General features: G+C 31.8%; 1 protein-coding gene across 5 annotated transcripts; it reads left to right on the forward strand.

Annotated features, from left to right (window-relative positions):
- The first annotated feature begins 1,076 nt into the window (after positions 1-1,076).
- ZnT63C (solute carrier family 30 member 1) lies at positions 1,077-26,436 on the forward strand. 5 transcript variants are annotated; one of them, XM_089704156.1, is made up of 10 exons: positions 1,077-1,544; positions 2,908-3,089; positions 6,086-6,308; positions 9,732-9,980; positions 12,935-13,110; positions 15,489-15,601; positions 18,971-19,094; positions 20,345-20,437; positions 22,889-23,034; positions 23,385-26,436. In XM_089704156.1, exons 2-10 carry the CDS (start codon positions 2,913-2,915, stop codon positions 23,428-23,430), a joined length of 1,347 nt encoding a protein of 448 aa, XP_089560282.1. In that variant the 5' UTR covers positions 1,077-1,544; positions 2,908-2,912; the 3' UTR covers positions 23,431-26,436. The 5 variants fall into 5 exon arrangements, with proteins under 5 accessions (XP_089560282.1, XP_089560284.1, XP_089560283.1 ...); XM_089704158.1 differs by having other exon boundaries at positions 22,892-23,034; XM_089704157.1 differs by having other exon boundaries at positions 1,077-1,427.
- Positions 26,437-26,440: the final 4 nt, after the last annotated feature.

Raw genomic sequence — 26,440 nt, forward strand, 5'->3', positions numbered from 1 at the left:
AACATAATAAAATACGCTTGATTTCTGGCATCTCTATTTGCGTAATCTTTGTTACTTAAGTCCCACAAACAGGGAAAGTCTTTATATAGTTCCAGCAATTTTATTAATATGTCACGTTCGGTGACCGTAACTCCCTCGGCGTTCATGTTGACGTCCTACACCGGCGGCGTTGCGAATGTGAATGAGCCAATTACCTATATTACTCTATGGAATGAGCCGATTTGGTCGGAACAAAGCTTCCAGACGTTCCATAAATCTACAGACGCTCCGATTTGGTTGGTGCCAACCATATCGGAACCGACAAGGCAACCATTCCAACATTGCTACAGATTGTCCGACGGTTGGCCTTCCAGCTGTCAGTTGACCATAGAGTAATATGTCAGTTGACCATAGTACGAAGAGAATAGGCAAAATTCTACTATAGAAATAGAGAAAATTACAGTCATATGCGGCTCTTACAACTTATTTTTTAAGGTTTTTAATGTAGCCGCACTGTCAATTTTTTTTAATACTTCTGACATAATAAAATACGCTTGATTTCTGGCATCTCTATTTGCGTAATATTTGTTACTTAAGTCCCACAAACAGGGAAAGTCTTTATATAGTTCCAGCAATTTTATTAATATGTCACGTTCGGTGACCGTAACTCCCTCGGCGTTCATGTTGACGTCCTACACCGGCGGCGTTGCGAATGTGAATGAGCCAATTACCTATATTACTCTATGGAATGAGCCGATTTGGTCGGAACAAAGCTTCCAGACGTTCCAATTTGGTTGGATCGGATAGGAAGTTGGTTTGGTCGGTATCGCCGGCGCATCCGACCACGTCAAACCAATATTAATAATAATTATGTCGGACCGACCGCTCTCTACACTTTCCGATTTGGTCGTGGTCGGATGGTTGGCACCAACCAAATCGGAGCGTCTGTAGATGCTTTTAGGCCGCGCCGGGTATAATAGCATCTACAGACGCTCCGGAGCAATTATGTTCTGTCTGAATTGTTCGGATGAATGATGATCCGTACTCGTACTAATACCTAATCTGTGGATCCGTCGTTCGTAAAATGTAAATCGTACTTCATAGTAGATCGTTGATGAAGTACGCTAGCCATACGCCAATTCTCGCATTTATTGTTAAAATTTTTATTATAAATACATAGTTGCAGTGCTTTATCACTGTGTTTCAAATTTCAAATCGTTATAGTTTAATAATGAACGAGTGCAAAGAACCATTGTTAAAAAAATTGTAGTGTTTATGTAATTTTACATTATCACTAGCTTTCACGATATCCTAGGATTTCTTTGGTGTACCGTTTTTTAAATCGTGAATACAGTGCAATATTTTTATTTTTGTGCTACATGGTTATCGTATCCTGCCATCGGAGGTGCTTTAGGATTTTCGGTGGTCAACCGTTGAATCAATATAAAGTGAGCAACGTTTTGTCAAATGATTTTGCGTTTTCTATATTGAAGTCACTGACATTGGACATACTAATGGGAACATACTAAATATTTCTATTGGTTTTAATTTTTCACAAACAACCTGTAAGTATATTCATCGATTTTTAGTGTAAACAACTATCACCCACAAATTATAATTAACATAATATTCAATGAGTGTCCTAATATAATTATATTTATTTGCAACAAAATACATTGTAATGTCTATTTTTAAAGTATCTGGAAAGTGGAAATTGTATGCTGCAACCATAGTGCAAAGGCAGTTATCAGTTGCTTTACTCATACTAATTGTAAAATACTAATCACTACCATTAAAGCTGATTGCATCATTGCAGCTGCACTTCTTATATTTTGGTAAAAGATCTCTTTTCAATGAAGTTTTATTCAGATTTTATGATTTATTTGTCAATATATTTTTTAATCAATAAGTTCATGTGAAATCACATTCAAATTATTTTTCAAGTTATTCACATTTTCCTAAATATGTAAATAAAAAATTGGATGAGGTTATTTTTGTTTATTAATCCGTCAGTCCTCGGATCACAGACACAATAGAAAATCTATTGTGTCTCGGCCCGATCGGGCCGCTCGGTGGTCAATGGGTTAAGTTATATTGAGTTTATGCAAGTAGGTTTAATACATTTGAAGTTGAAGATGATAATTTGTGTTCAAACTTATGTATTTGAATATATAGGGTAAAGTCTAAACACATCATTTACTAATTGCAATTTTGCAGTGGTAGACATTTGAACAGTGTTGATTATGAGGTAAAAGCACATTAGTAAATAAATAGTACAGACACAAAGCTTCTTAAAAATTCCGATCGATTTTGGTTGGGCTGTGTCAAAAAAAAATGTATTTACTTACTTTTTTATGATGTCAGTGTCATCAAACACTGGTTATTTTCAAATTTCTCTATGTATGTGACGAGCGATAACATCTTCCCAGTTGCACGCACATGTGTCATGTGCTTGTAGTTGGACACCGATTTGAGCGGTTGTATAAAGTCTTTACAATTTGTTACTGATGTGTTAAAACTTAGTTAAATAGAATAATCCACATGATACATAAAAGAAAGTTGTATTAGATAGACCTGTTATAACTCGAGATGGGCTGATCAGATTTTAATAATGTTTGGTTTGTTGAATTTATCTCCAAGCTTATTAGAATAGCTGATAAAAATTAAAAAAAAGAGTTCAACCTAGGTGGAGCTGGGGCGATCTAGCTAAACTATTAATTAATATACTTAAGGAGTATAATTGGAATAAAAGAAATACCTTTGCTATTTCAAATAATAATTTGGTATGTTAATCAGATCTTTGATAAGTACCTACAATCAGAATAAATACCTTTGTTTTTATAAAAGTACTTTCCTAGACTATGTTAAATGTATGATGAAGTACATGTAGTGATCAATCTGGCTAATATTTACCTATTTTGTTCACAGGCAAGATGGGGAAGTATTCTGGAAAGAAATGTCGATTATTATCGATGTTATGGTTGACGGGTAGTTTCTTCATAGTGGAGCTAGTAGTTGGCTATGTTACAAATTCCATGGCACTTGTGGCGGACTCCTTTCACATGCTCAGTGATGTTGCCGCCCTGGTCATAGCGTTTTTATCTGTAAAGGTAAGTTAATAGTAATATTTCAATAAACTGTAGAAAGTTCCTAATTATTGAGTATGTTTGGATAGAACAAAAAAATACCTATGTTACTTACTTGGAAATACAGTCCTCTGGTGAATAACCTCTGGATAATTTTATAGCCTGAATTAGTTCAAAAAAATATAACCTTCGTACAACATTTTAAATTAATGCTTCTTCTATCTTTGTTTTATCACCATATATAATTTCATGTACACTAAAAAAGAAGCTGTTGTTTTGACAGTACAAAGGCTCTTCAATTTCAATAATTTGAACAGACAAACACCTCTACTTTGTATGACGTAAGTACTGGTCAGTTTTGAACTAAAAAAATAAAACATAAAACACACGGAGCTATTATTAACACACCTATGAAATGCAAAAACACATTCTAATAATATAAAGAATTTTAGAACATAAATAGAGCCAATGACAATAATAAGAATCAATTTGGAATTGAGGACGCTTTCTTTCTGTTGTATTTTTTACGAATATTTTAGATATAATATCATTCGCCTTCAATTAATTATTTTTTCCATTGTACTAGACTTTTTTGTTCTCACCAAACATGTTTATAACGTTTATTGGAGATAATTTTTATTTATATCTTTCCAATTACTTCTAAAAGGACTAATGCCCTTGTATGTATCAATGTTTTTATATTTTACGTAGGTATCATCTAAAAATATTACTTATTTATACATATGCAACGTAATTTGCTATTTAAAAATAATGACTTCTGGAAATGTATTTGTAACTCCTCCAAAACTGCTAGAACGCTTACAACCATTTACATAGTAACTCAATGCTTACAACCCCGAATATATACCCCAAGATGTACAAAATCGATTTTTTATACCTATAAAGGATAAGGTAAGGCAGACTTCTGCCTGGTCAGCTAGTAAAGTTATAAATCTGGTTGGACCACGGGTAACCGAGTGATAATGCGTCGCCACGGTAATGCGAAAACGCGAGTTCGAATCCCGCCTGGAGACGATTTTTTTTTACCACCCAGTATATGTATTTGGAATGTGTTTCGAAAAATTACGTATTACACAAACAAATAATAATCAATGCCTTGATTCTTTTGAACTAAATAACTTATTAACTAGTTAGCATAACTTTTTAAACAAGTTAGCATTGGTATCTATAAATTATAATCTACCTTCATTCAATCTTCAAGTTTTACTTCAGCATACAACTGTTGCATTAGACCTTGCGTGACGTCAGAAACGGATATTCTAGTACGGCATTCCTCAGAGTATCGAGAAATACTATTGGTATAGTACAAATGACTCAACAGTATATCTGTCATTCACAGGGATTTTCCTTTTTACCTCAGTCTAAAGTTAAGCAATATACCGTGCATAATTTTGTCATCAATACTTATAAATATCTAGTTTTGTTACAACATCGACCACATTACAACTAATAGTGGCTGGTGCTCTCAATTATGAAATCTTTTGTCAAATAACATTCACTTCTAATATGGCAATGGCGACACAAAGTTAACAATAATAAGGATTTAAAGATCGTATTTTAATAAGCCTAATATAATAATATATTTTTATATTTTGATAGTAACAAGTCAATCATGTAATAATAATTACACATTTTACCTGAAAAGAAACCGTAATAATTGTAGTCTAAGTCTGTCGACATCGACAACACAGCAAAATGATAAATTAACTTTGTATTTTATCGGAAATTTGATCAAATTTTAACGTAGGATTCCATTGATTCCAGGAATTAATTCATGTTGTATGACGTATTTTAAACAGAAATAGGCTTCTACGTATAAAAATAAAATGACATTTAAAAATGTTATGTGGGTATATTTAATTTAAGTATTTTAATTTTTAACGTTAACAAAAAGGACGTAGGTAATTGGTAGCTTTAAGTTAGGTAAAGTAAAATTGGTTTAAAAAAAACGCGATGAAAAAAAAATGTAACAATTTTGTAAAATTCTTTTTGCAATTTAAACTCAATTCAAGTAGTATTATATAATATCTTACATATACATGTTACGGCTAAAGGTAGGTGAGAACATAAACTTAAGATTAGCCGGCTAAACTTAGGTTTATTTTCGACGAGGTGTTAATGTTAGTTTGTTCTATCTTTAGCCGGCTAAACTTAAGTGTAACCGCAGGCCCGTGGCTAAAAATGTCGGGGTGGGTAGATTTGGTTACTATAATACATGTAAGGAACAGGGCGAGTGTTTTCTGGCACTTCGCCGGCTGCTGCCGCAGCACGCTCGCTGCGCTCGCTCGGCTCGTGCGGGTCTTAAGAGTTCTAACCTAACCTAACCTAGCCACCAGCTTTCTGCCCTGAGTCGGGGTGGGTAGATTTGGTTACTATAATACATGTAAGGAACAGGGCGAGTGTTTTCTGGCACTGTGCGGGCCCCTCAAGCCCTCCACCGGCCCGGCGCTAACCAAATCTACCCACCCCGACATTTTTAGCCACGGGCCTGCGGTTACACTTAAGTTTAGCCGGCTAAAGATAGAACAAACTAACATTAACACCTCGTCGAAAATAAACCTAAGTTTAGCCGGCTAATCTTAAGTTTATGTTCTCACCTACCTTTAGCCGTGACATACATACACCATCACCTTGGTAAACAAAATTATTTCCGGTTTCTTCGGACCCGCATGATTCATTTTCTTCGTATGGTACAATTCGTCACATACAGACTTATTATTTTATTTTCTAATAAGGAAATCATGTGTTTTAAACAGGTATAATTAATAAATATGGAAATTGAAATGTAATTATATCCGTGTGCCAAATTAACCGACTCCAAAAGAGGAGGAGGCCCTTAAAAATTATAAAACACACTTATTTCCAATTATTCATATATTCGACATATTCGTAGTGTACAATCCTTTGTATATCCAGGTTAAAATCATTATTTCAACCTGGAATCGTAGATATTATTATACCTACGATCTACCATAGATAACATTAATCTTTTTCTCCAGATGTCACCAAAGAAATGGTCAAAGAACACATTCGGTTGGGCGCGGGCGGAAGTACTAGGTGCTTTAGTGAATGCCGTGTTCCTAGTGGCGCTATGCTTCAGTATTACAGTGGAAGCGGTGCAGAGGTTCATCAATATTGAGATTATACACAACGCGAAACTGCTGGTCGCTGTCGGCACTCTGGGACTAATCCTGAATATTGTGGGGCTGTTTCTGTTTCATGGTATGTATGGTTAATGTATGCTAAACTATGTGTAAAATAAATCGATACTTTTTTACTTAGGAAGAGGGAAGAAAGGTTTATATCATTGTGTATATTTGAAGGGAAATTTGGAAATCGTTTTAATTATTAAAGCTTATACAGAGACCTACTAAATTCAAAGGTGGCATTTTTTCATTTTTTCTTGTATTAATATTTATTTACTGGAGCGAATGGGACAAATGCCTAGGATAAAAGAGATTTTATTAACACTAAGTAGTTAACATGAACAAATATTATATTTAAAATTAAAAAGTATGATCTTGATAAGTTTCTTCTAAATGCGATAATGTATTGTGAAGTAGTGCTGTAAATAAAGACGTTTAAATTAAGTGTTTACAGACTGCATTAGCACAATAGGTATAAACATACGATAAAAACTATAGGACAAACGTAGGGTAATAAACCATAGTATTTTAATACAGTATTTGAATTAGTTCCATGTATGCTATTCTGGTTACGTATAACTAGTACGTATACTAGCATATTTTTTATCAACCTAGAATAATGTACGTAAATTATATCCCATTTCTAGATACTCTTCTCTATACATATCTTACATAGTTACAACTAAATCAATAAACAACACCTCTAATATAATTTTAACAGCCTTTCTATTTGTAATTTCATAACTCGATAAATGACCAAAATCAGATCAGTGAACGGTGGACACGTTTTGAGATAGAAAATTCATTTTAGCAAAAGGATTAGTAACAAATTGATTGCATTTATTTATCTCATTTCCAAGCAATATTAGATTTTAATTGTTTACACATGAGTGATAAATTAGTATTTTAATCGTGTTAATGTCTTTTTTTATGAGACATAGATATAAAATCTGCATAGGATAATAGTAGATTTATCAATGTATTAAAAGTATTAATATTGTTTTTGCCCTTAAACGTTACAATCTGTTTACCAATTACCATATTTATAAACACGAGATTTTCGTCATCATTGTATATTTATGTATCATTCATCTATCCATAGATTACCTACTGTAATTACTAATTTATAAATTATATGTATATGTATGTAGTTGCGATCAAAAATCATTAACATGACTTCTTTTGTTTATATGGCAGTAAAATTAAACACGAAAAATTTTAGAGGCCTTTTCGAATAGGTACCTGTAGCAAATTGTTATTACAATCTTGAGCAAAGATTATATAAAGACTGAACGTATCGTACCATACCGTTTGATGAATCAATGTTATGATAATAATCGTATGTTATATTGGAGCAAAATGAGAAGTGATGAGAAAATTCTCCAAATATTATGGGATACCTTGGGTTAATAGGTATATAGTTGCCGGCACGTAACTTGACAATTTTTTGGCGTAGTGGGGGAATCTTGCGCATATAAAAATGTACTAAAACTGAATGCACAAACTACGCCACTTTTGGTCCAAGACGTTTTCCGGGCGCTATACATAGCTTTTTTATTCAGGTCGGAGATCGACAGACTATTAGTATGAAGAATCACTGACTTCTTAAACTATTGGTAATTCGACTGTATTGTCTGCTCCTGAATTGTGTTCCGAATTAGTCATTGTAACAATAGCACCTACTTTGCATTTTGAATTTCTCAACAGCTGTTCGAAGTTAGAGATTAGACTCGGATAAGGCATAAGTGGCGAATAAAGGGTGCTATGTGCACCACTGCCTGCCTTCGAGAAGTATGGGCTTGTATCGTGACGTCATCTTTCAATTTATATTGTATTAACAGATAGATGTGTTAAGAATCGACCACGATCTACCGTCGTAGTATTCATCGATCGCAAGGCAATGACTCAACGAACCAACGGAGTTAACACAACAGTGGCGTAAGACAATAGACTTCGGATAGTTTATTGTTACCTATATTGAAATTAACGCTCTAACGCCGTACGAAATAGAACAATAACCGACAATAATGATAACAATACTTGTGAAATAATTGCATGTTATCAATAAAGGTACCAACTTGCCAACTTAACAATCATAAAGCACTCATAGGGTATCAATTTAATTGGTATAATAATGAATACGACTTATATTCAACATCCAATTCATAACATTCATAAATTATGTATGTAGATTGTAGGTAACCTTCATGTTTCCATACTAACACATGGAGCTTACGATTATTTTCTAAAGTAATCCGTCTTCTGTCCCATAGGACTACTAGAGCGATGAAATAGGACTTGACTGACTTCTGCTTCCGTGCGCACCTTTACATAATTTTCTTTTTTTTTATTTCCTGTGCCGTGATGAGTTATCCTCACGGTTAGAAAATTCGCAAAACGTTTCACGTCTAACCAGTAAACTGTATATAATATTTAAAATACTTAAATGTATCAGTACAACGATACGCAATTTCAGAGTAAGTTCACGTCTTACCGCTGAAATTAAATTTCTTATCAACTTTCTCAAAATCTATATTTTTAAAGAAGCCTTAACGTCGAAAATGATACGGAAATAATAAATATTCAGAGTAGATTAATATTCGCAGCCAATGAACTTTATATTATGTTCACAAGTTCACAACGTGCGTGAGCACATTAATAATTTGGTATGTATCGGTGGCCAAGTATTTACTTGACTTGATTACGACATTACTAAATTCCCTTATGTTTCAAGATGATAGGAATTCCCTAGTTGTATGAAATATAAGTCTTTGGTTTACTTATATTGTAGGAAAAATTGTCTTCATTTGATTACACTGGTAAATAAGTACTTATAAAATACACATGATGATAGTAGGACCGATGTTTGTATTGGAAGCTTTAATTAATTCATCGCATAATCAGCTAACGGAGCGTCTGGTTATTATTCGATTCGATTTAAATAAATAAAAACAACGTCCCAGTTCATTCGGGGTCATTTTGCCGTCGTTCCTTCCTGGAACTAACAATGTATTAATTTCGCGAGAATCCCTTTGTATGTATGATTGTTAAACAGATATAGGATTGTGCATAGCGACAGTGAGGATTTCGTGGGAAAGTGGTTTATTCGAAGAATGTGCCTAACCCTTCCCTTTCTGGACAAGGTGCATTAGTATAAATTAATCTCGAAGTTTCAACAAATTCATGTTAATGGGTTTCCTTGAAATAGTTCATCTATTATAAATATTCTTAATAAGTTTATTTGGTTGCCAAATGCATTTGTAATTATAATTAAATACAAGTGACATAAGTTTCTGTGCAAAGTTTCAGTTTTCGTTGTAGACATTAAAGTTTTTCCACACGAGATAACTTCAACACATATTATTCGACAGTTGATCATTATGCATCAATAAAATCGCTATTATAAAACAAAATATGCCATATCCACATAGTTCTAAATATTTCAAAATTTCCATAGACACTTTTAACATAGAAATTTAATATAGTCCTCCTCCCATAGAGCACGGCAGTAGTCACGGGCACACGCACGGCGGTGTACCGCCCCCATCAAACGTGCGGCACTTGACCGAACTCGTGAATAGCAACGCTGATATGGCACTAGGCCATGCGGCCACAGATACTGAGGAAACGGACGAAATGGTCCCGCCCAAAGTCGACAAACTGCCAAGCAAACAAGCGCCCAGACCTGCGGATCCGGGACACTTGAACATGAAGGGAGTGTTCTTGCACGTGCTGTCGGATGCTTTAGGTAAGATTTAAAATTTGGTATAATAAATTAAGGTCTCCTTTTCTAGATCCAGCCCTATTCTTTCCTTTATTAAGGTGTCCTTTTCCTTTTTTCCGCTTATTATAATATTTTCCCGTATCTATTTTAAGTGGCAATCCATTTGCATTTGCGTTAGTAAGGCTTGTGCAGAATATGTTATTGGGCGGTGGTGGTCGTTAACTACCAGTTGCTTTGTCCGCTGTATCATGAAATAATACGAATAATAGGCAAGTGCTGGGCTTCTGATAATAAGCGCGTAGATTAAGCGTAAACTATACAGAAGTAAACGAGTGTACAGATTAAGGCGTTTGTCACAAGTTACCATTTTTTTATTATTTTTACATATTTACAACATTTTTAACCGGTAGTTTTAAGGCTGATTAAATTAGAATGCCTGCATTCGCCGTTGCGGTTTTCGTACATTTGTAGGTAAAAAATTAAAATATCTAGTTACTTTTCTTAAAAAAAAACATGAAATAATCACTAATGAGTAATAGTGATATTCATTCAGATGATAAAGTTTATTGACTAAGATTAAGATTCAGCAGACCTATCGCGACTGGCAACTCATATCGAATCCTTTGGATGTTGATACGTACATCTTGATAAGATGGTATGTTCTTGGTATCTACCAAATTTTATTTATTTCTCTCAGCCTCGTGGCACTCGGCTAATGAACTTTTCGATTACTTTTTTATAATAAAACATGTAATTGACTGTTTCATGTAAAAAGTTAATGATTTAACGATAATTACATGGATCAAAAGAGTTAAATTTGTTGTTACAAGTAAATAAAACAATTGCTACTGCGCGCGTACTGTTTACAGATATTTTACTTATGGAAATTTAAAATGCTCGTAATAGGTCTAAGTGGTTCATAATTCGGTTGTTCATTTGTGTGTTGATTTTTATCCTGGATTATCATCTGAACAACATAACAACAATCTTGAAAACCCCTAATTGGATTAGTAATTTTGTTCAAAAAACTTTTTGTATTTATGTAATATTAATAAAGATATATGTTTATTTTATATCAATAATTGGAACACCAAATTTCATCCTCTTAATTAAATAATATTATCAATATTCATACAACGCCAGCTAGTCCAGTCCTATCCTAAAATAAACCACACAATATTTTTCTAGGAGTCGATCGAAATCATACCATCCTTGCACTGCTAATGAAAAAAAAAATAATTAGGTATTATTATGAAATAAAATAAGTTCTGTATATTATTGAATGAGTAAAGCAAAGCATTTTATTGGAATGTTCAATACCTGACATTACTCTTGAGAAAACGCCAAGCGGCCATATCCGGAGTATTCACTAAGTTTTTATTATTCAATAGCATTTACTAATTAAACTTTCAATGAGGAAATTGATCAATCCTTGAATGTTTTGGAGTTAGTCACACGTTCTGCATTTTTTGCCAATCGTAATTTGTAAATACAAATAAGTAATAGCCAATAGGTATCTTTCCTTGGAAGCTGCGTCAGAGTCGTTGATAACTAACAACCTTTACTTTCTATTTCATTTGAATTTATAGTTACATTTAAAATTGAAGTAGGTATTTTATTTTATGACTAATGGATGTTGATACTTTGTATTGTTTGTGACTACAGAGTAATGAGCCGAATTTCTGCACACAGTTTAAATTCATCGCATGAATATTTGAATGTATTAATAGCTATATAATGTCAAAATTATTTAAAATATACATAGGTATGGAAGGTTATTTTACGTGTTTGAGTATATTTTAAAATTTGTTGTCCGATAGGCGAAAGCACACCGTTGAGACATACTGATTGAGTGTACAATATTACAAAATTCAATTAATATTCCACAAAATTGCCACACATCATTTAAATAGTGTTAAATTGTATGTATCACCTATTCTAAAAAAAGTTTGTTTTCAAACGCCGGCAGCGGTTCGATAACCGGCAGAACTGCCATTGACATTATTTTGGAACAAACGCGCGAACCACCAGCCTTGCTCCACTTTCTTCCAGCCAATCTTATCGAGTTAGACGATAATTATTAAATGTCGATTATAAAATTATAAAATAACATAGTAATCGATCGTAATCTACCATAGATGTGCCACAATATTTCTGTAACTATCAAGGTTATGTTATCGCCAAGGATGATAATCAAAGGTGACCCAGAATGATGGTTTACCAAAATAAATAATTCTTTGCGATAAGCGAAGCGTTTTGCAGCACTCGCGCTATTCTTAATATCCAAGCGCATTTATGTTATTTTTTTGTCCTAAATTGCTAGGCCGTCTAAATCCTTCTAAAAATATGTGCACTGAATTATAATGCGCGAAAACAAAATAGTTTCCGAAGAATGTATGATTTGAATATAAATATTATGAATACATTGTAGGCATTAAATGCTGAAGTCGGATTTAGTTATGGGTCAATATCTATCTCTTTCACGCGAAACCGCTAATACGATCTAAATTACATTTTGCACTGAAACAGAATATAGTCTGCATTAGCACATGGGATTAGCACACATTTCCTATCAGAGTATTATTTCCTATAGAGTGTAGCGGGCTGAAGCCAATCATTCGTAACTTATATGAGTTATATGTATCCCAATAAACTCGTCTTTTTATTTATACAGACGATTTCGTTGTTTGCCTGTATGTCACTTCTCTTACCTTGATATTTAATGTTATTCATATAATATGCTGTTTTTCTTTTTAATTTATAATTTTTGACGTGATAACGTTTTTAAAATCGTTTTAGTCGGGTGACATGTTCAGAAACTTGTGTCACACCAAAACCTCACGAGCGCGATCGCAGGTATAACGAGAGAGAGACGGACCGATCTCCCGTATCATCTCGAGCGCTGCCACTGCATTATGTTATCACGTAAACATCTCGATCGTAAACCTACTTTACAAACAACCAATTTTTTCTTACAGGTTCGCTAATAGTAGTCACGTCAGCGCTAGTAGTATGGCTCACAGAGTGGGAGTACCGTTTCTACATAGACCCGGCGCTCAGTATCGTGCTAGTGATCCTCATATTGGCCTCCGTGTGGCCTCTGTTAAGGGAATCAGCGCTCATACTGCTGCAGACTGTGCCGACACATATACAGGTAAATAGGGACTAATTTAAAGAGGGTAGTTTTCGATTTCGGAAAAAAGTAATGAGAATATGATTGTTTTAGTTCTGTTATACATAATATACAGGGTGTAATCGTTAAGTGTGCACAGGCGATTATTCCGTAACTATTACATATATCAAAAAACTTTAAACTGATATCGAAAGTACTTAACCTAATGAGTAAAATTGCCATAATAAATTTTTAAAAATAAAACGAGAAATATCCAAAAACGTTACATTATTTTTTTGATATCTGTTTCCGTTGTTTTTGTTTTTGATATCTGTAATAGTTACGGAATAATCGCCTGTGCACACTTAACGATTACACCCTGTATAATTTGTAGCTAGAAAATTGTTTAGAATTGCTGTTAATGTGACAAAATATAATAATCATAATATGTATAGATTTTTTGTAAATCAGAGATAGATTCAGCTATTACAGATGTTGAAAAAAAATGTTAAAATTGAATTTATGCAGTACATTTATTAAATATATATAATTGCGTAGTTTATTGTATACCGTTATTCATATTCAGATGATAGTTATAATAAAGACGGATAAATTGAGAGTTCAATACCACTAAATAACTGATGTTAAAACTAAATTATCTAACTATAATAAATAATGGAAACATAGGAATAATTAATAGGTAAAAACAAGTAGCGAATTCGGCACGTGTGTGTGGAGCCAAACAGTTGCATTCATATCTTGTGTTTGTAAAGCGATAACGAGACTGTGCATTGCGTCTTTGCCTTATTATTTTTGTTGTTTTTGTTTCATAAAGGAGTCTGTTTTTAAGTTTTTATGGGCGGTAGTAAAGGTTTTTTTGTTATTCGTTATGATAATAACAGTCTGTGGTTATATTTGATGGTATATTTATTGATGTATTCACACCTTTACGAATGTACTAGTTCACTAAAATTTTGATAAAGAAGTATAAAGGACATTATTATTTATTCGTCGCGAAAGTAACACTTGACTCAAATAACTTATGCTTCTTCATTTTTAGCGTTTATGTTTGATAATACTCCAAAAACAATCACACATAGCACAGACCAAAAATAAAACACTCTTTATCTGTAACAAAATATTTATACAAAATACAATAAATACAATACAACACAATGTTGACATTCAGTGACGGTCCAACGTCATATTGTCTCGCTGTGAAAATTCATTATGAACGCTTGAGCTCTTTGGCCGGTGAAATGTTATAACAAAAAAAAAAAAAACAATACTGATACGCTCTAAACAGTATTAATTATGGGTAACGGGTTGACATACATTTGGAAGAATTTGAGAAACTGTTTGTTTGTAAATGGAGTAAAATAGGAATGAAATTCTTGTCCAAATTGGATCTTTGATGTGGGTTATATTTAGATTTTTAGGCGTTATAGAAAACTTTAAAGTTTTTCCGCTGTTCGTTATGTGTTATTCCAAAACAAAGATATATATTATGTAATAGAAGACATATATATTTGTTTTCTACATAACTAAATAAGTAAATATCATCAAAATCAATAAATGTAACATGAATGATAAGGCGTTATTTACCTATTCGTAGTTGAATTAAAATAGCGCAGGGCAATTTTCTATAAAATAATGTAACAATTGCATATTGTGTTCATTAATAAATTATCATTTATTCAATATCTAATCGTTGACGCTGAAAACACAAGAAACCGCAACAAACCACTATCACTCGCGTTATAGTGGCCTCGATTTGGAAGTGTGCTATCGAAACATAGGTACAAATGGGATCTCTATGTAATATACCTAATTTATTGTGTGAACTTTGGGAAAATAGTTGGTCAATGTAAAGTTGGTTTAAATGCATTTTATGGTTGAAGTTACTTCAATAATGTTTCACGCGTTTCGATAACATGTATCTCCATCCATACTAATATTATAAATGCGAAAGTAACTCTGTCTGTTACTCAATCACGCCTTAACTACTGAACCAATTTGCATGAAATTTGGTATAGAGATATTTTGATATCCGAGAAAGGACATAGGCTGCTTTTTATCCCGGGAAATAGGATAGGTTTTATCCCGGAAATCCCACGGGAACGGGAACTATGCGGGTTTTTATTTGACTGCGCAGGCGAAGCTGCGGGTGGAAAGCTAGTACTCTATATACGATTAAGCTCTTTTTTCCCTGTTTAAAAACAAATGCTATTTTTTGTCAATTTTTCCAGATCCGTTTCAAATTGTTAACAGTCGAACTGTCAATCAACCATAAATCCGTTCTTGTTTGTTTGTTTTCGTATATGATGCTTATAAAAACTATCCAAGTTGCAAAAAATCTATTATTTATGTGCAATATATATGAATATCATTATTATATTGTTATCTCTTTATTTGTCCAGGTGGACGCTATCCAGAGGCGTCTATTGGAAAAAGTTGACGGAGTTTTGGCTGTTCACGAATTTCACGTGTGGCAATTAGCAGGGGACAGGATTATTGCCAGCGCACATATAAGGTTCGTTTCATTAATTTATTGTTTTAATCATAATAAATAAGTCACAATGTAATTATTTAGTTAATTACTTCCTTGTTAAATTGGTTAGGATATTACTGTAAAACTGGTATTCTGGGTTTTATTTAGAAAGAAACAGAAATAGCTCGGTCATAGGCTTTAAAATTAAGATACGTTTACATTTATTGTCTATGTTGAAAATCCTATATACCACCATTATCACGTTTCTGTTTATATTTATAATAATTATATATTACTTTTATTAATAAAAGCATTATTCATTCATATAAAATTTCATACCTAGTAAAATAAACTAATAAACGGATAGAATCACTGCAAATTCCTTACTTCGACTGTCAGATACCTCCGTCCTTGGGTAACAGGACAGTTGCAAATAATGTTATCTTGATAACGGGAGCCCTATAAACTGTGTCGATAAGGATTTATATATAAATTGTCTGCTTAATCCATACTAATATTATAAATGCGAAAGTAACTCTCTGTCTGTCTGTTACTCAATCACGCCTTAACTACTGAACCAATTTGCATGAATTTTGGTATAGAGATATTTTGATACCCGAGAAAGGACATAGGATAGGTTTTATCCCGGAAATCCTACGGGAACGGGGTTTTCTTTGAAAACGCGGGCGAAGCCGCGGGCGGAAAGCTAGTACTTAATAACTGTGTAATTCGTGTGCCAAACTATAAAATTATTAATTTTCGATCTAATTCTAAGTAATTATGTATGTATAAATACAACCTTTATTTGATTATAAAAATAATTTCAAAGTACCCACTTCTGGCTGCATGTCTTAAACATTTATATAAATCAATATTGGTCTAAAACCGGGACTAGGAAAATATTATACCCTCATCAGTTAATTGGATGAATCCATTTTTTATAGGCTGATTCTGCTGCAACTATGCCATTATTATTTGTCTACTAGCTCATAGCTGTGCCCGGTTTTACGCGCATAGCGTTCCTATTTGTCTAGGTGTTCAAATAAATAATCCCATCATATTTTGATTAGTATAGATTTCAAAACTAGGGGACGACGTTGGTTTAAAATGATTGTGTATGTGTATATGTGTTAAAATGGGTTAAAATGATTGAATAGAATCTCTTTTATTGTTGTAAATTTAACAGTTAAAACGTAACATACCGACAATACATTCATATTATTAATTAAAAAAGTTTACATTTATAATATAAATATAATTTTTCTAATATTTTGTTCTCAGTCTTAGTGTAATTATCTTCAAATATGTAATTTACTTGATGATCATTTCTACTGAAATACTTATAGACATTCCTCTTGTCACTTATCTGAGTAATTGACTGATAGATATCTAATTAGTATAATTATATTAATTTGTTAAGTAATAGAATACAATTTTGTGGATTATTATTATCTATTATCTGATGTTGCAATATTTTCAAAAGCTAAAAATATTTCAATAGATAATATCGACACTGTACTGATATGTCTTTTTTGAGTCACCAAATATGAATAAATTGCAGAGAAAGCCTTAGAAGAATCGGTATATCCATATCTTTATTATAAAATCTCTTTAATCGAAACTAAAATAAAACACATTCACAACAAAGTTATTCTCCATAATTTGTTATAAACAATGAAAAGTTTGATTTGCCGTTCCACTATGGAACAAGGTAATCCCATTTGCTTGCGTGTTTTCGAAAAACTCTTTCGAAATTAAACTCCCCGTTGGCGGTTCGCCAAGAGTCTTTGTCTTTCAGTGTGTCAGTGAACCAGAATGCATTGAGATGTTTGTAAAAGATGCTTGCAAATTGTGAATGGTCCGTTTGGGTATATATTTTGCGAGTTGTTTTCAGTGTCTTGACATATATCAGAGTCTAGCTATAAAACTAGCAAAATCTTTCATAACTTATTTCAATCCTTTAGGGGTAGATTATTGGATAGTAGTCTATATTTGACTAGGTCTTCGCCCATATTAATTCTTATTCACAAAAACAATTCACAGGCTTTAATTTCCTAATTTATTTACATTGTAGAGTACTATTTTAACAGGTCAATAAAGGTACATTATTATTATTCTATATTTCATCCAAATCGGTGCTTTAGTTTAGCCATAAAGCGTAACAGACAAGCAGACAGACTTACAATATTTTACCAAAACTAACAATGAATTACCGAGTCAACATAGTAACAACGAATTACATATTGTTTATCATAGATAAAATCTTTTATACAAGTGCAATACTCGAAATCGCTTTATGCTAATTTAATCGCGTGTGATCATTTACTTTCCGTCTTATCGAACTTTATCGAATTGATAATATTCAATAAGTGCACTAACTTCGTTTTAACAGTAGTAACAATGGACAATACTCCTTTGTTCGTGTTATTTTATGGATTATAATATGACGGATGAAATTATTTTCCTTGTAAATGTTATGGGAATTTATGTGATTTGAAAAATATCAGGAATTTACCATCAGAATTTCACCCAACCACCTAACTTGGTATAGGCCGATTAACTAAAGCTGGCACGTTCAACACATTTACACATTGCGCATGTGTAGTGTCTGTGAATATACTGTTCAGCTGTTCTCATGAATTATTTGCTAATACGATTCTTATAAATACATAGTATATTTGGTTTACGTGATAAAAAGTAGCCTTATTAGTCCGGGATACATCGCCCATTTTTGCAAGTGATTACTATCAAGCTAATTTTTCGTGAGTAGCTTTATTTTGATGAGATGCCCAATAATTTCATGTACGAAACTCTCGATTGTGGTAGCTACCAGAGGAAACAAGGATAAAATATTTTGATTTGATGGTTCTCAAATATTAATTACTAACTGAATGTTTTTTTTTTTGTTCAATGTCAAGATAATTATCTAAATTATTCGAAAAAATATTTGTCCTACAAAATCTATGGTTTGATCAAAGAGTCCCCCTTTCCAATGTGTATCGATAACGAAGTCATCATAAATGATTACTAACCGGCTGATTTTTTTATTTTCACTTATTTAATACTTATATAATTCAACAGACATATTGTCCTACAAATTGCGTAATAAATATTTGAGAACCGTCAAATCAAAAATTTTTATCCTTGTTACCTCTGTAAGCTACCACAATCGAGAGTTTCGTACATGAAATTATTGGGCATCTCATCAAAATAAAGCTACTCACGAAAAATTAGCTTGATAGTAATCACTTGCAAAAATGGGCGATGTATCCCGGACTATCCTGCGTCAAGTTCTTTTCAATTTATACGTACATATATGTATATTTCTTTAATAATAATTAATGTAATTAGGATTTATGAATATGATACATTATTTGTTTCATTTTTTTAAATAATCTTTTTGTTAAATAGGTGTAGAAACTTATCGGAATACATGAAGATAGCTGAAAAGGTGAAGGAGTTCTTCCACAACGAGGGAATTCACTCGACAACTATACAGCCTGAGTTTGTGGAACTACCTCTGGATGGGAATGAGGTATTTAGCAATAGTATAGTTGACTAGATATTTAGATAATAAGGGCCTTTTATATAAATACATATGTGCTATAGAATTAAATTAATACTATTGTCATGTTTTTTATCTGGGTTTTTGTGTGAGAAGGGAATAACGGGATGATTTCAAAATCGAACTACGCACTAGTTATTATGAATTGAGTATTTGACGTTAGGAACGTCTCAAACCATACTTAATGTTGCTGAAATATTTTCTTGTACCTGAATGAAGGTTTCTTAGCTTTGATAAAATCAATTTTTGATAGTAATAATTTAAACCTTGCGTTGATATAATATATCAAATATCAACGCGACTAATATTGAATAGATTTACAATAAGAATGTTCGATAATTATGTTTAATATATTCATACAATGGAAGATCGTGTAATGAATCACATACATGTGACCAAACAAAGGAGAGATAGATTAGAAGTACTTATTACTTTGTGCTCTTGTGTGTCTTACTTGTAGGTACAAGTGAGGTATAAAAGTGAGGTACTTATTTTACTATAAATGAAAGAAAACTTACAATTTCTTTGAAATTATCAATTGCAATTTATAATATTATATTGCAGAAATATATTTAAGATATCTTTAACCATTTATGTGGATTTTGTAGTATTGAACTGGTGTATTATTTTTCCAAAAAACACGCTTAATTGATGAAATTATTGTTTTGTCACCAAACCTTGATAATTGTACAAAGTTAGAGTTAGATATGTCCGTTTAAAATGGGTCAAAATCGATTCTAATAAAAGCTTGGCAAATGGGGCAAATCCATTCAGTTTCTGTAAATGTCTGTTCAGTAACTAAAGCATACTTGCTTTGGCTATAATGTTATTGTTGATACCATACAGTTTATGTAAATCATTGAGTTACCATGTACTACGTACTAGAGAGGGCATATCTACTAAACTATTTCTAACAAGAGTTAGAGTCAATCGTCTCAAGCCATTTTTTTTTGTTACATTGATTGGTTTTAATTGATAATTTTATTCATATTTTTTTAATAAGATAAACAATATTTATTTGTTACATTTATTTGTTTTAATTTATAAGTAATAAAAGACAGAATATCTACAAAGTGTCTACTCACTAGCCGGCCGGCGCCGCCGCGCTTGTTACACAGATTTTGTTCGTGGTGTCCTCTCTATATTAATACCTCAATGATGTAAATGGTAGTTTTCCCAAACAATATTGATATAATAATAAATAATAATATTATAAACAGATGATAAGCTCGTCCGCGGAAGCCCCGTGCGCGTTGCACTGTCCGCCCAACGACCTGTGCCACAACGCGACCTGCTGCGGGCCCAACCAGCAGGTACTATTTGTTTGTTTGTTTGTTTATAGCCTAGAACGTAAAAATAGTTGAACGGGCTAAAAACAAGTCTTATTGTAAGCTAGTTATGTGTTTAGAAGATACTTTTTGACGGGTTTAAAATGTCATGGGTAAGGATGGGTGGTCGTAGTTGGTTTTAGCCGCTAACGCTGGCTAAATCCGATTGAAACTGGGATTAAAAATAGATAAATAAGTCAAACAGGAGACAAGAGGGTAGTGAAAGAATTTACAAAATTTTTATGAGTTTACTTATTACTATTGAATGACATTACAAAACCTTATAAACGTGTTAATAAAAATAATAATAATAATGCTCATGCATTATAATATTTATATATTAAGTATTATTTATTTCGATTCTTCAAACACTTTACAGCGAACATGATAGTGATTCGCTGAGCGTGATCTACTCAAATGTATAAATGCGTTTTAAATCCGTTAAAAAAGTATGTAATTTCTGAAAGTTTGTGTTTTTATTCTTATCTTCTCTCTCTTCTATATATCTCCTTATCTGTCTTCTTTTCTTGAATGCATTTACAAAATATTTATAAGTATTGTTACAAGCATGTATCATAGAATAAACTAAGGAAACTAAGGAGTTGTTAAGTTTTGGTGGTGTAAATAAAAATGTAATAACTTAAAGTACTGTGTGGATGTTGTTTTTTCGATCAAAATATTTTTAAATATATTTTTTACCTTTCCATAAAATTGAACACGGCAGTGGATGTTTAAAAAAATATAGTTTGCAATATTTTATTAAATGTATTTATGACAAATAATGTCGATCATATTTTAAATCCAAAATTAAACATCTCCTTTGCTTTTAATTCCTTCTACCAATCCTATTATCCCTGAATGAATTTAAGTTATAAATATTCAACAAATTATCTCAATAATAAAATAAATAATTCTCTTAAATACGATACTCAATAGCGTTTGCACGCACCTAACGTACCAGCCCGCAATGAATGCGTGCGCGACAAACGTTTTGTAGATTTAGTCTAAATTAAAAAGAATAGTAGGTAGAAATTTCCTTTTTTTTCAATTGCAGTTTTACAGTTTAGAAACAATAAGGGTTCGGTAATATTTTTCAAGGAGATGCCACCGACGGGCCGAGCCAATCTGAGCCTTACGCCCTTCGCCGACGTTTCGAAGACTTTAATATGAAATTGTTATTTTTAGCCAATTTTATATACCCACGGAGGTTGTTATTTTTGTATCGCATAATATTTATATACATATCTTGTATGTGATGTTGAATAGTTTTATTGTTGCCAATTGTGATCATGAATAGATTATATGTAAATGTGCCAAATATATGTACATGTTGTACTTATGTAAAATGTATTAAAAATAGTAAAATATTTGCATTGAACTTAACCTGGTTTTATTGCGCGTGATAACAATGTTATCTTTGTACGGGATCCTCATTTGGTTGATTTAAATTATATTCCTACACTTGAGAAAACAATTTAACGAGTTCAATATATGGTACATAAAAATACTATTATATTCAACAGTTTGAATATATTGAAACTACTTACAAAAGAACAAAAAACTTCATTGAATATGTGAATATATTTTTTTATTCTGAGTACTCCTGTAATAAATGATCAAATAATTAATTAGTACATATAAACATAACGAATTGCATAAAGACAAACAATAACACGCCAAATCTCTACGACTACACGCGCCATACAAATTTACACGCTGATTATGAAACAATATTATGTTTACAGATAAAACTGACACGTAGTTTTTATCAATTTGATTAAAGATTAAATTACGACTGTGTGACAAGTGCAAAAGAGTTAAATTTTCGTCACGACTGTGTTGCTAGTTTGAAAAAATCTGTTACTATGCACAGAACACCTTTATATTGTAAATTGCTTTAAAATAAACATGTCAATATGAAAAATGGCTCCAACCCTATTTTAGTAATTTATTATTTACGCTGGTAATTACATTGTTTGCATACAAATTTGTTTTCTTATACAAGAATAGCCTTTGATATTGACATTTACATTATAATGGTATATTCACAAAATCAATATTGCCTGTAATTTTACCTATCATGCAAACGTATCGATCTTGTTTATTTTTCATATAGTAATTGTAGAAATTGCTTTCTTTGACTAGTTTATGTACACAGCCTTTGAACAGTATATTTTATTTTCTGTTTATTGTATTTGATGTTTCAAGTTTCGATTATTTATAGTTATGAATTTATTTTGTCTCAGACATTTAGTTGAAATTTACCATTATAGAAACTTACCATTATAGAATACAAAACCTTTTTAATATACATATTTGCAGTACATTACTATTTTTATACATTTAGTAAATACAACAAATAAAGTAGCTTTAGTAAACTCATTACTAGATCGACATGTTTCTATAAACATCTTTTTATACATTGAAATGTTTCAGAAGCAAAGCACCCCATCGCCGTCTGTCACACCGTACATGTGCAGACAGAGGAACATGGGATCGCGAACGGAGTCTGTGAATTCTAATATTGGCGCGAGTGGGCAAGGCGCTGCGACCACTAGGAATTTAGACGCTTTGGAGTGCGGGTGAGAATGCTTTTTTTATTTTTAATTTTTTTTAATAGATAGTTGGGTAGGTGGGATAGGATGGATTATTTTGTTAATTTATTTATTTTTATGACTAAATTTGGGTTGTTGGTTTTACATCACTTTGTCTCATTATTTGAAGATAAAAATTAATTGAGCTCGAATATTTAATTGATCGCCTTTTTGGCTATAAAATTTACTTTTTATTTTGATATATTTATTTCTTTATATATTATGCTATCAGAGATTTCAAAACAACATTTTATGTTTCCTTATAAAAAAGTCAATTCAGAAAAATATCCTACTGTATATTTTATTCTGAATTTATAATTGAATTTCTTTAATTTCAGCTCGTTACTCCCATCGCCGATGGGCGAAGCCCGACTGACGGTCTGACAGGCGGCCGGCTCCTAACGCACCGCGGGCCTTCATGCGCCCATACACATTAGTTTCACGAACTATATCTAACAACTAACGTTTATACGAATGCATTTCATTGTATTGTTTATTCCGGAATTACGAGTTATGAGTAAACTGGTGAACGCTGGCTATGGCTCTGATAGCTTATTCAGCAGTTATAACGTAAATTTTCATAGAATAATTGTCATTTTAGTTGACAGGTAAAGTAAATAAAATGTATTCAGGTGCTACGAAACCAGCAACAAAAGTGTTTTATAACTTCTGTTTATGTTCTGGTTAGTTTATCTGTCAGTTAAAATTTCAAAAATATACAAAATAAGCTGTTAGTGGCTTTATCAGCAAGAAGTGAAACTGGCTTAAATTTGAGTAACTAAGCATTTATTTCGATGTTTTTCAAATGTGTTTTGATGTGAGTGCGTTCATACCACCGACATTCTGTCCTATCGCCCGTTAAGTAACAAATAATACGCACAGACTTCGCTACATTATGTTTTCACCAAATTTGCAGAATGTTTTTTTCATTTGCCACCAAATAATAAAAAATAGGTATCAAATACAATGTGTTCTTAGTGTTAAGCGTTCGAGAAACGCACTCGTATGTTTATATCCAAAGTTGATGAAGTGAAAATTAATATAGGTAATCGAGAAATTAATTTTTAATAGTATTATAATCAGAATCAATAGGTAGCAAAGAAAAAAGCTTGAAGGCTAGTAGTAATTTTTTACCGACTTTGCATTGGCAATGCTTTATTTTAATTCAAATAAGTGGGAAATACGAAAGGTGAGTATTATAAAGATAATTAAAATAAGAGATTCAGGGTTAATAGTTACTAGAACTATATTTAGGTTTGGCAAGTGTCCACTCATTGAATACAGTTTTTTTACACCTATAATAATAAATAGTTATAACTAACACTTATGCACACATTTTCGATAGTATTACGCATTGGAAATGCAAAAGTACAATTAACATACACCAATAATGATTAATGACGTTTAAAATCATAGATTTTGACAGTTACACTTTTCGCGCCCTTTCTTCGGCACAGATAACGCAAAAGCGTCACGTGACACATTTAAACGATTTTCTCGCTTCTATTATTATAATAGCCAAGGTCATTGACCTGATATTTTCCACGTGGAAATAACGAAAGATAAATTAATAATCTTATCTGCATATCGATCTATTTTTGTGTCAACATCGGTCTTTTCCATCAATGTTATTTATGATATAAAAGCCACTTCTCCTGCTAAAAGTAGTGAATATATGTAATACTAATCGCCTGATTATAGATATATATTAGATATAATGCTAAATAATACCGAATCCTCGAAAAGGTATCGAAAATAGTAAAACTTTTATCATTATTTCAGGAATTTTATTCAAGCGTTCGCGTCATTCATCTTAAATGTTTAATCAAATCATTTTTTTATATCTTGAGATTTATTTCGATCGTTGTTGAAAGTATTTTATTATCAAGTTTATTTTTATTCTGTATTTCGTATGTTTCGTACGTTTTGTATTATTTTTAATCGCCTTTGACGATTTTAAGGCGTTGCGTTGATGCAATATTGCGATTTACCTACCTACGTATAAATTATATTAATCGACTGATGTGCATTAATATTAACGAGTATCTTTGGATATGAAATAACATAGAATATAATATCACAAATATAATGTGTGATGCAGAATAAAATACATAGATAATTAGTTTTTGCTAGATTTTTACATGTTAATTGTAAAGATTTAAACCATGAATAGTTTAATTTATTGCTGTTTTTAATTGTTTAAAAATTGAAATAAAGTGCGTTAGATAGAATAATTGTAGCAAATAGGTCATTCACACCAAATATTGTGTGCATTTTTAGGATACTTCGAATTTATAAGAACCATAGTGCAATCTGTGACAGTAGAAGTTTTAATGTGCCACAAAGTTCTTATATCAATTACTTTGTCTTTACCCCTTTTTAATACGAAATTTTTTTTACAATTTTTTAAATTATTTTTTACGAAAATCCGATGAAGATTTTTATGACTTAATCGATTATTATTATTGATTTTATATAAGTATTCTATTTCTTCATCGTCACACTAAGGTTATCATTTCACTTATAATACTAACATAGTAATTATTGTTTACAATACTTAAAAATTGTGATCGTCATTTTAATATAGGAAAATAATTAAGTTTAAAAAATTTATCGTATTGTATAATGACACACCTGGATTCAAAATATCGTTTTGTCAAATGAAATAGGTTAAAAATCATTAAGCGTGTGTAATTGCTAAATTTAAAGGAAAAAATGTATCAGTCCGTTATTATAGAAATTAAATATAATATAATAAAAAGTATGAGAAGCGTTTTAGGTTTTATACTAAAATTTTAATACTATACAATATAAATGCATAATTAATAAATAATATATCGTGTATATTACAGGCACAGCCTACGTGATTATTTTTGGTGTCTGTTTTTCAATATATTGTTTAAAAACTTACGCTAGATAGATCCAATACTATGTAAGATATACAATTATTTGAAGCTAGAAATATGCATTTTTTATTGTGTATAATTATTATTTCGTTAAATATTGGTATTTTAACATTCTAATTTCGAATTGTCTATTTTGTTTCTTGTCCAAATTTTGCACAGATTATAAGATCTCACTGCATTTCTAGTAATTAAAATGATGCGTCCGTTATTAGTAGTTAATACGAATGAAGCCATCGAGCTATTAATTCGTTTATAGTAACAACATTCAATACGCTCTGGTACAAATTAAGATTAGATAGTATGCGTTTCTTATCTCCTTAAACATAGGTACCATATAAAACTAGATATATTGAAAAGCAGGCACCCCTAGTTAAATTTAATCTATAAAAGAGCGAGTCTGAATGCAAATGTTGTTTATGGTTTGATTGTTAGTGCAATTGTGGAAGTGTATTTCACAGTTATTAAAAATATATGAATTAAACAAGCTT

The sequence above is a fragment of the Colias philodice genome, chromosome 15 (assembly GCF_061535455.1).
Source record: "Colias philodice isolate Cphi_HAF_F1 chromosome 15, ilColPhil1 Martin Lab GWU primary, whole genome shotgun sequence".
NCBI classification, from domain to species: Eukaryota; Metazoa; Arthropoda; class Insecta; order Lepidoptera; family Pieridae; genus Colias; species Colias philodice.

What these genes read in the sequence shown, in the direction of transcription:
- ZnT63C (XM_089704156.1), top strand. Translation starts at nt 2,913, where the DNA reads ATGGGGAAGTATTCTGGAAAGAAATGTCGATTATTATCGATGTTATGG. An exon ending in GCTGCGGGCCCAACCAGCAG is followed by an intron (nt 20,438 to 22,888) that starts GTACTATTTGTT and finishes GAAATGTTTCAG; the next exon opens with AAGCAAAGCACCCCATCGCC. An exon ending in TTAGACGCTTTGGAGTGCGG is followed by an intron (nt 23,035 to 23,384) that starts GTGAGAATGCTT and finishes CTTTAATTTCAG; the next exon opens with CTCGTTACTCCCATCGCCGA.